The following is a 14,153-nucleotide window of genomic DNA, read 5'->3' on the forward strand; positions in this document are numbered from 1 at the left end:
GGGGTGTGGAACTGCTGTATGGAGCAGGAATAGAGGGGTGAATAGGTTGTTGCGGGATGATTGGAGAGCTCTGGAGTGGGGAGCAGGTTGGGGAGGAGTTGGGGGGAACAGTAGGCTTTTGTGAGAAATAGGGCTGGGCTGCTGGTGAAACCAGAGCTTAACGTACACCGAGGGAGGGTTTGGTTTTGTGATGAAGAGTAGCTTCACCTGGAATCTCCACCTGGTTAGAGAGGGTCCTCGGGTTTAATCTGCACTTGTACTGGTTACGTGGCTAAGTTGGTCGAGTTGAACTCCCAGTGCTCATCAGTCGTCCGTCTTGTATTTCAGGTCCTGGCATGGTTTGAAGAAGCCGAAACCATCACTGCCTTTGTGGAACCCTTTGTGATCCTTCTGATCCTGATTGTGAATGCTCTGGTCGGTGTGTGGCAGGTAAGAACTTAACAGCACTACGTTAATCTACTCCTCGTCTCGGATATTCCGATTTTAAACCCGACTCTCTCAGAGCAGTCGGCCTGGTGAACTTCCTGAGAGGAATCAAACACGGGCGAGCTATCGTGAGGACAATGATGGAGGGCAGGAGTCCTCCTGTATCTCAGCCTGACCCTGGCCAGGGGTAACAATCGCTGCAACCTCCACACAGCGTTGGTCCGGACTGAGACCCGAGACTACTCCTTGGCTCCAGTGGCTCACTCATACCCCTCACCGTCCGTTCACCTCAACCAAAACCACCCAGTGGTTAGTGGTGCTGCCTCAAACTCGTGGGCAACTGTCTGTGTGGAGTTTGCACGTTCTCCCCCTGACTGCGTGGGTTTCCTCCCACAGTCCAAACCGCAGGCTAGGTGGATTGGCCATGGGAAATGGAGCATTACAGGAATAGAGTAGGGGGTGAGTCTGGGTGGGAAGCTCCGCGGAGGGTCAGTGTGGATTCGATGGGCCGAATAGCCTGCTTCCACACTGTGTAGCAACTCTACGATTCTAAAACAAAAATGTCCGATTCTGAAAAGACAGCCAACTCTACCTGCAAAAAGTGCTTAGGAACTCAGCTGGTCTAGCAGCGTCTGTGGTGAGAGAAATAGAGTTCACTTTTCGAGTTCAGTAACCTGGTGTTAGATCACACTTGGCATGGCTCTGGTCTCCACATTCCAGAAGATTTGCATGCATTGTCAAAGATGTGAATAAAAAAGATTTACGTGGACAATACCAGAGTTGAGGTGTTCTAACTAACAGCAAAAACTGACAGGCTAGAGGTCTCTCTAGAAAAAAGAACACCAGGTAAACTGAGCCCTTACAAATTATTGAATGGATTCACTGAGCTGGATGTAGAGTAAATGTTTCTAATGAGACCGTTCAATACTCAATATAATTAGTCTCTGATAAATCCTTTAATGAATTCAAGTGAAACTTTTTTTTTAAAATCCCAGACTAGTCTGAATGTGGAACTCCCTGCTGTTGGAGTAAAGTAGCTTTTAAGAGAAAGCTGGATAATACACGAATGAGAGAGGAAGTGAAGACAATGTGGGGAGAAGTGGAACATGAATTATCAGTGTGTAGATCAATCAGGCTAAATGGCCTGGTCTGTTTGTGCTGTAAATTCCTTGTAAAAACAAGGAAATTAAAAGCACAATTTTGTGGATATATTGTGACTGGGAGGTAAGCGTTCTGGGTAATAGGATCTTTAGTAGGATATTGGAAAAGGAAGAGTAATGATGTAATCTCATCAGAACATACAAAATAGCAACAAGGATAGTCCATTCAGCCCCTCAAACCTGCCCTGCCATTCTAGAAGATCAAGCCTCAAATTCTAAAGCTCAAATGGATAAAGGCCTAATCTGTTTAACAGTTCTTTAATAAATCAACTCCTTTATCACAGAAATCAACCGAATGAATTATTTTGTACCGTCTCCAATGCCTGCACGACCTTCCCTAAATACAGCGACCAAAACTCTGCACAATATTGTAGGCATGGCCTCCTCAATATCCTTTACAGTTTCAACAATGCTTCCTTATTTTCAAACTTGAACCACTCTAGCAATAAAGGCCAAAGTTCCATTCGCCTTCTCGGTTCCTTGCTGCTAACTGTTGTGATGTCGTGCACCAGAATTCACTGATTCCTCTGGGCTGCACTTTTTATTTTGGTGTCTCATTTCATTTTGATAATAGTGTGGAGACAGAATCAAAAGGTAAAGTGCATGATCTCCTGCTTTCCTAGATTAAACCCCATCTGCCTTGTTTTGTCCAACCCATTTTCCAGCCACCTATATCCCCCTTTGCAGATTTCTTGTGTCCTCATCACAACCTGCATTCCAATCTATTTTTATATCATCAGCAAAATTGGCTAGGTTACACTCTACAAGAGTTCATCAAAGGGGTTTAAATCCAAGTGAACTGGTTTGGAGAATTGATGTTTCGGGCGTAATCCCTTCATCAGGAATGGGGCTTATGGGCTGAGGGGCTGAGAGATAAATCCCAAGCCTCCAACTCGGCACTGCCCTCCAGACCTGTCCATTGTCTTTCCCATCTATCTCCTCCACCCTCCTCTCTGACCTATCACTCCCACCTTCATCTATCACATTCCCAGCTGTCTTCCCCCGGGCCCACAAGCCTCATTTCCTGATGAAGGGCTTTTGCCCGAAACGTTGATTCTCCTGTTCCTTGGATGCTGCCTGACCTGCTGTGCTTTTCCAGCACCACACTCTCGACTCTGATCTCCAACATCTGCAGTGATCACTTCCTCCTTTGGGAGTTGTTTGCAGACCTCCTGATAGTAGTGATGTAGAGGGGATGGGGTTTGTGGAATTGGGATATTTAGATAGTGAGTTTAGAGACATGTAATTTTAATTTTCGCAAAATAAGAGACATCAGCCTGTAAGATGAGTTAATTTCACGGTCAGCATTTAAACTTGTGTTTCTAGATTATTATTGAATTTGAATTTTACCATCTGCTGTAGTGAGATCAGTTCCCTAGAACATTACTTGGGTGTCTGGATTAATTGTCTAGAGATCATATCACCAGGCCGTCACTAACCACCCACTGAATTGTATTGTGTCCCAACTTGAGTGTGTTGATCCGTCAATCCGTACTCGAGAAATGAACCCGTGTCTGTACCCGACCACCTCGGAGACCACACGCACAACAACCGAGCCGGTGCTCTTTGGAACGTCCGCCCCAAGCCAACATGCCTCATTCTTAACCTGGCTCACAAGTGGTTTAGCTACTCGTTCAGGTTTGTAAGACCTGCCTATATTCTGAGTGAGTAATGCAGGATGGGTTTACTTAAATGACTCCATTTTAAAAGAAACTGAGTTTGGTAACAAATATCATGCTGTTAAGTTGGATATTGTGGAACTGGATGCTGTCTTGGTCAGTGATGTCTTGCTTGCAAGGCATGTATTTTCACATGGGAGTTGCACCATTGACCTTACATGGTCTGTGGTATACTGCTGGTTGATAAATGCTTACAATATGTTATACCCCTGGGCACAACACTGCTAAGTATAGTTAACGTCATGTTTGACTCTCGGGTAGTTTCATTGTTTGTACCCAATTTACAGGAAAGGAATGCGGAGAATGCGATTGAAGCACTGAAGGAGTATGAACCAGAGATGGGTAAGGTTTACCGAATGGACAGGAAGGCTGTACAGAGAATCAAAGCCCGGGATATTGTACCTGGAGACATTGTGGAAATTGCAGGTGAGTGACCCCCTTGGTGGTCAACCTGGTGCCTTTGTGCTAATGGTCTGTCTCGAGCATCAGCTGCCTGTTGCAATCATCAGACCCTGTGACAGGATGAAACTAATGTGTGCATGTTTAATGCAATTCCATTGTGGCTTGAAAGTTTAAAAGATATTATTTCAGAATGCAATTTCTGTAGTACTTCACACAAATGTATCAAACTGCCCACGTGGACCTCGAGTGAGAGAAGCAGCACAGTGCAGACAGGGCAAAGGCCCTGATCTCTCCCAGTGACCCTGCATTTACCATGACTAATCCACCCGACCCGCACATCTTTGGACTCTGGGACAAAACCCAGAGCACAAGGAGAACATGCAAACTCTCCACAGACAGTCGCCTGAAGCTGGATTTGAATCCAGGTCCCCTGGTGCTGTGAGGCAGCAGTGCTAACCACTGAGCCACCGTGCTGCCCTTGGTCAAAATACCATGTAAGGTGCTCCTTTCAAGATGCTTCCTCCTTGTCCTGTGATGTGCTGTCTAGCAACTCCTGCTGTCGGTCCAGGGCTGTGGTCATCTAGTTGGGGATCACTATGGGAGAGTGGAGGTGTGTGGAGGCTGGGATGTCAAGATGGGCTGGGGCATTGAGATTGGGTTTAGAGGGGCAAACGTGGCAGTTAATGTCATTCTACATCCTGCGGACCCCCACACTTGTCATCAACCGGGCTGCCCATTCACTGCCCAAAGCAGCTGGCAACTTTACACACAGTCAGATAATCAGGATAATGCATGTAATTACCAGGATACCGATCGCTTGCTCCTCTTCCTGATGTGTGGGAACTATTAAATCCATCCGAAGGGAGCACTGCCCAGTGCCTAAGTGAGGAGAAGGCAAGTGCAGCACTTTCTGGATTGTCAGTCTAGATGTAGTCCTGTCCTGTCTCTGCAGTGCCACTTGAAGATACTGCCCCCTGATTCACAGGTGAGAGTGCTATTACTGAGCTACAGCTGGCTCAGTTAGGCAGGACTCTCCCCTCTGCCTCCTCCCTCATGGCACTTAGCATTGTAACCCCCTCCCCCGCCCCCAGCACAGATTAGATGCTCTCCGTGGGGATCATCCACAGCAGATCACTTGGGGCTTCCTTGAGATTGATATTATTTTGGATGCCAACCATTAGAAACACAAACAGGAGTAGGCATTCAACTGTGTAACCTGTTCCAGCTTTGATCCCTTTAGTTCTAAGAACTATATTTAACTACTTGAAAACATTCAATGTATTGGCCTCAACCACTTTCTCTGGTAGAGAATTCCACAAACGTGCCACTCTCTGGGTGAAGGGATTTCTTTTCATTTCATGACCTACCCAAATGGTTGTGACCCCTGGTTCTGGACTCCCTGGTCATCAGGAACATCCTTCTTGCGTTCACCTTGTCTAGTCCTGTTAGAATTTTCTAGGTTTCTCTGAGATTCATCCCCATTTTTCTAAGCTTCAGTATAGTCCATTCTCCTACCTAAACCAAGGTTCCATTAAAACTACCAAGTTCACGTCTGTGCTGTTGATCCGACTTCAGAGTTCTTATGTTTTCTCTGGAAATTCAAAACTGGCTTCTGTGCCCAAATATTGGGAGCTATTCAAAGGGTTGGGATTTTACTCGTGTAACTGTATTAGCGAGTTTTGAGAAGATTTATAGCTCAGGTTGAGGTTTTGGATGTAGGTTTGCTCGCTGAGCTGGAAGGTTCATTTCCAGACGTTTCGTTACCTTACTAGGTAACATCTTCAGTGGACCTCATGCAAAGCAATGCTGAAAATTCCTGTTTTTTATTTATGTGTTTGGGTATCTTTGGGTTGGTGATGTCATTTCTTTGGGTGAAGTCACTTCTGGTTCCTTTTCTCAGGGGGGTGTAGATGTACCATCGGCTCAGCGAGCAAACCTACATCCAATGCAACTGTATGTTTGTGAGTGATACTAGTCGAACTGATGCAGGATTGCATTGATTTACCATTGGTGCTGTGACTGATATTGTAATTGGCATAGTTCAGGGGTGTGTTTGTATTGGAATGAAGCCTCCAGTGCAGCTGGTGGAGTTGGGGTTATTGAGGGGAACTTTGGACCCATCTGACATGCCTGGGGCAACTTGAACTTGAACCCAGACTTCTGAGCCAGATGTAGGGACTCTACCACTGCACCACATGACCCCGTGTCGTGGTAAAGTCTCTGTGTAACTAGTGTAAGTTAAGCCTGTGATTGATGTGTATAGTTAGGGCTTTTCTCCTTCTGTTTTGTTGTTTTCTTGTTCATGGTAATTGTGTTATAATGTGGGGAAAATTGACTGAATGTTAGATGTAATCAATCCCATAATTATATTGCCACAGATCACTAATTATAGAGAATGCTAAACTGTTGATTCACAGAATAGGTATTAAAGTTAATTGGAAATTTCACTCAAGGCTTTTATAAAATAACATCATGGTTTTGAAGTATGACATTGTCTCTGCAGTTTCAAAGTTGTGATTACAGGAATGTTTTCCCTCTTTGTATTTATCATCCCAACGAGTCAACACTGCTCTGAGCTGTGTGGCATTTGCGAAATGGTCCTGTCAGCTGGAGGGAAGGTTGGGGCGACGATGGCTCTCTGGACGGTCAAGGGCTTTAAAATGCCAAGGTTTTGTTTTCATTTCTTCAGAGGAGGAATCTTTGAATTAATTTGGGTGTGTGAAGGCGTTGGAGCAATGGTCATGCTCATTTGTCCCACGTGGTCTGATCTGTCTGATTCCCTGTTTGTTCAGACTGACTGGAGGGGACCATCGTTTGATCTTTGCTCCGCCGTAGTGCGTCCACCCTAATTTCAATCTTGTCCTCAATTTTTTGTGTTTTACAACCAAGGATTGACACTGGCCACCCTCATCTCCCCTCTCTCATTCCTCAGAGCAGCAGGAGCTTTCACCGTAAGAATCCCTTCAGTGTGGAAACAGGCCATTCGGCCCATCGAGTCCACATTAACCCTCGGAACCACCCCACCACCACCACCCAACCTATCCCTGTATTTCCCATGGCTAACCCACCTAGCCTGCATAGTGCCCAGGGATATGGGAAAGTTAGCATGCCCAACTCACCTAACCTGCACACCTTCGGTCTGAGGGAGGGAACTCTGGGGAAAATGTGCAATCTCTACACAGACTGTCTCCCGAGGCGGGAATAGAACCCAGGCCCGTGGCACTGTGTTCAGTAGCAGTGCTAACCATTCAGCCATCGTGCTGCCTCTGTAGGGAATTTCCCTCCCTCCTGCTACTCGGAGACACTGACTGAAGATATGTGTCCCGTTCAGTCCTGACATTGGCATTGACTCGCTGCTGAATATAAGATCTCTTCATTAGTATAAGGTTCCACTGCACCAACCCATACCCACTGAAGTGCAGCGAACATGAAAAGCCAGCCTGATCATAAAGTCGCTGTTGAATGAGATGGCGTCTCAGTCCCTCGGGTAGCATGGAAAGACCTGTTCATCTTTTAATCCTTTTATATTTCCACTATACTGCTGGAGACAAAATATCTTCTGTGTACAATCCACTATTTTTAGATCTGAGTTGCTAGATCTCTGAGGTCTGGAATGAGGGGGGGGGTGATATGCTGAAATGCCGGCCTTGAAGGTTTCATTAGAAATACATTAAAAAGTTAGTGGATTTTTTTTATAAAAAGAAAACCAAACTCCATGGAGTAAACAACTTAGTAACTTGGCAGGAGAGGAGACGGGAAGGAGCACGGGGATATTTACTGAAGCCACCCCTCTTTATAAAGGATTTTTGTTTCACTGTTATGGCACCCTCTATGATCATTGTGCTTCTGAAACCATTCCAAGTGTTCATTCCCGCACTCTGTCCTGTTTGTAGCTGTATAGCCTTTGTTTTGTAATGTGTATGCCGTCTCCCAAAACAGCGACTTGTGAAGCGAAAGGGGTTTTGTTTTGTGTGTGATTGTGATTCTAACAGGGAGTTGCTCTGGAAAGGAGAGGTGTCTCTCAAATGCATTCTTTTGACCAATGGCCTAAGTGGGTGAAAGGTCATCACCAAACCTTCCTGCGGCTTTCGGTGGGACAGGCTGCCAACCTCCAAGCCCACGTTTGACTCAATTTGGTGCTGCTGTAAGGAATAAGGGTAGAGTTGCCATAGTCCTCCCAGTTGATAGGGCAGCTCTCTCTCATTACAGAGAGATGACTGGTGGTGGTTTAACCTGAAGGTCAGGTGAGGAGAGAAGGTGAGGAGGACAGTCCTTCGTGGTAACCTCGGGCAGTACGGGAATTGGTGTCATGCTGCATCGCAAATCCAGCCAACAGCACTAACTGGCCCCCAGATAGTAAGGAGTACTGCAGAACAGAGTAAACTGTGCCTATCAGCCATTGCTGTATCCACAGGTCCTGACCTAGGGCCCCTGCCACACTGCATCAAAACTCCATCCTTGATTCTCCTTGTCCTGTCTGTCATAGAGCCAGATAACAGCGTGGAAACAGTGCCTTCAATCCAACTCATCTTCAATTGTCAGCGTCAGGGTCATTCTTGCTATTGTTGTGTGTCCTTGGCTATTGGAAGGGAGGACTCTCAAACACAGGAAGGGGCTCTGGCAGTCCCTCTGCAGTCCCACACCCACCTCTCCCCATAGCAATACAAATTCTCTCCCTCTGTCTCGTTAGTTACCCAATCTCCTTTCACCGACTCCACACCACCCTGTCAAACAGCACATCCCAGATCCTAACTACTCACTGCTGCGTTTTTTAAAAAAAGAAGTGTTTTTTTTTCACAGGAATGTGACAATGTGCCAATGAACCTCGACGAACCTTCTGCTAATTGAATATAGAGCAGCCATATGCTGAGAACGTCAAACCCAAAAAAAGGCTAGCATTTAGTTCGATTGAGCCTCCTTCAATCACCAGGCATCTTGTAGCACTTTAGAGCCAACGTGGTACTTCTAAATGCAGTCAGTGTTGTCTTGTAGGAAACACAGCAAGCTCCCACAAAATAGCCATGCGATGATGATCCAGATCATCTGTTTTCATGATATTTTGGGATAAATATTTTCCAGGACACCAGGGTGACTATCCTGCCCATCTTCAAAGCAGTGTGCCAGGATCATTCCCAGCCTTCGAAGGGGCAGGCAGGGCCTTAGGTTAACATCTCACCTGTTCAAGAGAGCACCTCCAACAATATAGCACACCAAGGTTTGTAGCTCAGGTTAAGGTTTAGGGTGTAGCTTTGCTCACTGAGCTGTAGGTTTGATATCCAGATGTTTCATTACCTGGGCTAGGTAACATCATCAGCGACCTCCAAGTGAAGCGAAGCTGTTGTCTCCTGCTTTCTATTTATATGTTTGTCCTGGATGGGGTTCCTGGGGTTTGTGGTGATGTCATTTCCTATTCGCTTTCTGAGGGGTTGATGGATGGTGTCGAGATCTGTGTGTTTGTTTATGGCGTTGTGGTTGGAGTGCCAGGCCTCTAGGAATTCTCTGGCATGTCTCTGCTTAGCCTGTCCCAGGATAGACGTGTTGTCCCAGTAGAAATGGTTTTTTTCTTCCGTGTGTAGGGCTACAAGGGAGAGAGGGTCGTGTCATTTTGTGGCTAGCTGGCGTTCGTGTATCCTGGTGGCTAACTTTCTTCCTGTTTGTCCTACGTAGTGTATAGCACACCCTCGGTACTGCACGGGAGTATTGTCTTGCGTTTTGCGCTCTGAGTGTGACTTGAAGCATTAACGTTCTGAGTTGGAGTGAGGTGCTGTCCATTGAATCATGGCCTGAGGTGTGCTCCCACTGTTAACCCTCAAACAAAACAATCAAGTCTACGGCTTGAAGATACCATCCCTGTATCAAGCCTGTTTTAAAGCTACAAAAAGTCAGAACAATGTATTTACATTGAATATCTCTCTCAAAGTCTTGTGGATGGAATGCATTCTGTTTTTGTGCTTTTCACAGAACAGTTTGTAATGTCACTGTAGCAAAATTCCCAAGGGTATGGAAGCTGCTCGGAAAACAGAAGTTTATGTTTGACAGTCGATGGGAAAAATTTCTCTTGCATTTTGAACACCACCTTCAGGATGTCTCCAGTGCTTATGTAATCGTGAGTGACTGCACAGCACAGATACAGCAGAATCGGGGAATAGCACTCTGCTGGGATGACAGTGAGCTCTTGGGACTGAGGTAGCTGTTACCCAATGAGGATCTTCAAAGCAAAACCCGATAGGGAATCCTTCCCAACATAGTTCGATGAACTGACAGTGCATTCCCCCTGGGGTGTCCCATCATAATTAGAAGCTTCCAAGTCAGACAACCCACCGGTTTTTGTGCTGGGCCCACATGCCTCAACCACACCCATTCTGCCCAGTTACATCGTGTCATGGGAACCAGGGCATTGTTGGTAGGTTTCTGTCAGAGTCACAGAGATGTACAGCACAGAAACAGACCCCTTCGGTCCAACCCGGCCATGTCGCTAGCACCTTTTTCAGATTGTGTTGATCGAAGATAACAAAAACTCTCCAAGTGCAACAGTGTGTGCTGTTAACAAACATTATGTTTTTTAAAAAAAAGACCAAATTTGCACTGATGTAGCATCTTCCAGTAACCCCAGGAGGTTACCAGGCATTTCAGGGCCAACAGTGTACTTTCTTAAAGTGCAGTTGCGATTAAAATGTTAGAAAATGATAGCAGCCCATGTATGCACAGCAATATCCCACAATCCATGGTGAGAAAAATGTCCAGGCAACTTGTTTCCTTGATATAGTCTGAAGGCTGGCAGAATATAGAATACAGGGAGAACTAGCCATTTGGATACAGAACTGGCTCAATGGTTGAAGACAGAGGGTGGTGATGGAGGGTTGTTTTTCAGACTGGAGGCCTGTGACCAGTGGAGTGCCACAAGGATCGGTGCTGGGTCCACTACTTTTCATCATTTTTATATAAATAATTTGGATGTGAGCATAAGAGGTACAGTTAGTAAGTTTGCAGATGACACCAAAATTGGAGGTGTAGTGGACAGTGAAGAGGGTTACCTCAGATTACAACAGAATCTGGGCCAATGGGCTCAGAAGTGGCAGATGGTGTTTAATTCAGATAAATGCGAGGTGCTGCATTTTGGCAAAGCAAATCTTAGCAAGACTTATACACTTAATGGTAAGGTCCTAGGGAGTGTTGCTGAACAAAGAGACCTTGGAATTCATAGCTCCTTGAAAGTGGAGTCGCAGGTAGACAGGATAGTGAAGAAGGCGTTTGGTATGCTTTCCTTTATTGGTCAGAATAGTGAGTACAGGAGTTGGGAGGTCATGTTGCGGCTGTACAGGACAATGGTTAGGCCACTGTTGGAATATTGTGTGCAATTCTGGTCTCCTTCCTATCGGAAAAATGTTGTGAAACTTGTAAATCTTTTCTGAACCCTTTCAAGGATGTCAGGGTAGGAGGATTTGAACTATAGGGAGAGGCTGAATAGGCTGGGGCTGTTTTCCCTGGAGCGTCGGAGGCTGAGGGGTGACTTTAAAGACCTTAAAATCATGAGGGCCATGGATAGGGTAAGTAGACAAAGTCTTTTCCCTGGGGTGAGGGAGTCCAGAACTAGAGGGCATAGGTTTAGGGTGAGGGGCGGGGAAGTTTTAAAAGGGACCTAAGGGGCAACTTTTTCACGCAGACGGTGGTGCGTGTATGGAATGAGCTGCCAGAGGAAGTGGCGCAGGCTGGCATTTACAAAATTTAAAAAGCATTTGGATGGGTATATGAATTGGAAGGGTTTAGAGGGATATGGGCCAAATGCTGGCAAATGGGACTGGATTAATTTAGGATACCTGGTTGGCATGAATGAGTTGGCCCACAGGATCTGTTTCCGTGCTGTACATCTCGATGACTCTGAGATTGCCCCTGTAGTTCGTTGGGGAGTAGCACAAATGGATTGATTAGAGTTTGGCTTATCTTGTCATCCAAAAGAGAGGTCATTTACCAATGGAGCACTCCCTCAGTCTGGCACTGGGAGCATGATTTTGTGTCGATTGTGTAATTAAATATCAAGGGGGACTTGGAGCCTGCATCTTTCTGACTGAAGCAAGATGGAGACATGGTTGCCTGCACTACCCAGATATTTCCGGGTTCTGGATTCAGTCCAGTTTTAGTGAGCAGTGTGCTGATGCCACAGATCAGAAACCAACAGGACTTGGCAGTTTGGGTAACACCATAGCTGGGGTATTTGTAAATAAAATTGGCATTTAAAAATGGAGCTAGCAATGAAAGTAGGCTGTTTTTATCTCCGAGATGTGTGGAGGTGCTGGTGTTGGACTGGGGTGGACAAAGTTAAAAATCAACTAGGCAAAAGTGAGGACTGTAGATGCTGGAAACCAGAGTCTAGATTAGAGTGGTGCTGGAAAAGCACAGCAGGTCAGGCAGCATCCGAGGAGCAGGGAAATTGACTTTTCGGGCAAAAGCCCTTCATCAGGAATAGAGGCAGGAAGCCTCCAGGGTGGTGAGATAAATGGGAGGGGTGTGGGGCTGGGGAGAAGGTAGCAAAGAGTACAATAGGTGAATGGGGGTGGGGATGGAGGTGATAGGTCAGAGAGGAGGTTGGAGCAGATAGGTGGGAAGGAAGATAGGCAGGTAGGACAGGTCATGAGGGTGGTGCTGAGCTGGAAGTTTGGAGCTGGGGTGAGGTGGGGTTGGTGAAGAGGAAATAAGGAAACTAGTGAAGTCCACGTTGATGCCCTGGGGTTGAAGTGTTCCGAGGCATAAAAATCCCACAACACCAGGTTATAGTCCAACAGGTTTATTTGGAAGCATTAGCTTTTAGAGCGCTGCTCCTTCAGCTAATGGAGTAGGATCATGGGACACAACTTAAGCAAATGATCGTGGTGTCATACACTAATGCAATACCTTTTGCTATAAATTCTGTGTCCTATGATTCTACTCCACTAGCTACCTGATGAAGGAGCAGCACTCCGAAAGCTTGCATTTCTAATTAAACCTGTTAGACAATAACCTGGTATTGTGTGATTGTTAACTTTGACTCTAAGGAACAGCATCGGCAGGTTACTGCAATAAGCAGTTATGTTTCCGTAACAACAGGGAAAATGCTAAACAGTGTGGAGGCTTGGAGCAGGCTCTGTAAATGTCACACCCAAGCAATTATATTAATTCCCTGAATGAGTTTAGGAAGGAAAATTCGCCAGACTTTCCTACTCCTGATTGTTATCCAGTGACCCCATTGTGGTTTTAATCACTTTGTGCACCTGTGGGCTCATTTTTAATGATTTTAATGTTGGACCTTTTAAAACTCCATCCACTTACTGTTTCCTCCATGCTCCTCGATTTCCATTGTTAATCTGTCATTCTTATTCACTTTGCACCTTGACCTTTTTCTGGCTGTTGGTGTATTTTTGTCCTCCATGTTTGATTGTGGTTGAGTGTATTTGATTGCCAGACCGTTTATAACAATGCAAGATTCTCCTGCAAAGAAATCTGATTCCACCCAGCGGCTTCTGTGCACACCTTTGTGTGGTTTACCTCAGGGCAGTACTCCGGGGACGCCCAGTGCTGAAACACAAGCTGCTTGGTAAATTCCACTCCACTGAATCACCAAGAATGAGTGGATTTCCGGGAGTGTTCTCTTCAGGTAGAATGACTGCTATTTAATCTAGAATCCCATGCCGTGCATGACTGGCTCGCTTACAATTTTGTACATTCATGAGGTGGCTTAGCGAGTATCACTCTCACCCCTGAATCACAGGTTTGTGGATTCAGTCTCCCCCTGGTCTATAAGAGGGGAGCAAAGTCTAAGCTGTCACTGCAGTGCGGTACAAACAGAGCCTAACACTGTCAGAGGAGCTGCCTTTCTCAGGGGGGCTACAATTGAGGCCCCACCCCAATCCTATTTGGTGCATGTAGAAAAAAGTCAGTGTCAAAAAAAAAGGAATCTTTCCTGCTACCCTAACTAATTATTATCTCCCACACACAGAGACACACACACACCCACCCCTCCTCCAAATCAGCATCACTGACACTGATTATCTGGTCATTGTGGGAGCTTGCTGTGCACACGTTAGTTCTATGTTTCCTTCATTACCTCAGGAACGACATTTCAGAAGCACTTTGCTACCTTTCTGTGCTCTGGGATGTCTGGGATGATGCTGTATACCTTTAGTTGTGTTGACCCAGGTTTGCCAGCCATGCCTTGGGCTGCCCCATGTTAATGTGTTGCTGCTACCCAAGCACGTTTACAGCAGCCAATAGCTCCACTCTCTGGTTGCCCTCGGAGCTGCTGCGCTGTACGTTGAAGGCCAGAAACCAGTTGGTGGTGTTGGGGACCTAACAATGTCTACCCACCGTTCCTGTCTGTGCTGTTGACATGGAACTGTTGCAGAGTTGGACATATTCCAGCAGTCTGGTTAGGTTTTGGCAGGCTTCTCCCCCCAGTGACCGCAGGAATATTTGTAGGCCAGCAGCTGATCTGGAATGTGACTGCGAAACCACA

At 46.0% G+C, this 14,153-nt stretch overlaps 1 protein-coding gene across 1 annotated transcript in view; it reads left to right on the forward strand.

Annotated features, from left to right (window-relative positions):
* Nucleotides 1–14,153, forward strand: part of atp2a3 (ATPase sarcoplasmic/endoplasmic reticulum Ca2+ transporting 3) — a 145,192-nt gene that overhangs the window by 31,295 nt on the left and 99,744 nt on the right. The window contains exons 3-4 of the mRNA XM_043718819.1: nt 328–429; nt 3,553–3,691. Coding sequence (XP_043574754.1) covers nt 3,604–3,691 — 88 coding nt within the window. The 5' untranslated portion in view covers nt 328–429; nt 3,553–3,603. The remainder of the gene's footprint in view (nt 1–327; nt 430–3,552; nt 3,692–14,153) is intronic.

This window comes from Chiloscyllium plagiosum, chromosome 28 (assembly GCF_004010195.1).
Source record: "Chiloscyllium plagiosum isolate BGI_BamShark_2017 chromosome 28, ASM401019v2, whole genome shotgun sequence".
NCBI classification, from domain to species: Eukaryota; Metazoa; Chordata; class Chondrichthyes; order Orectolobiformes; family Hemiscylliidae; genus Chiloscyllium; species Chiloscyllium plagiosum.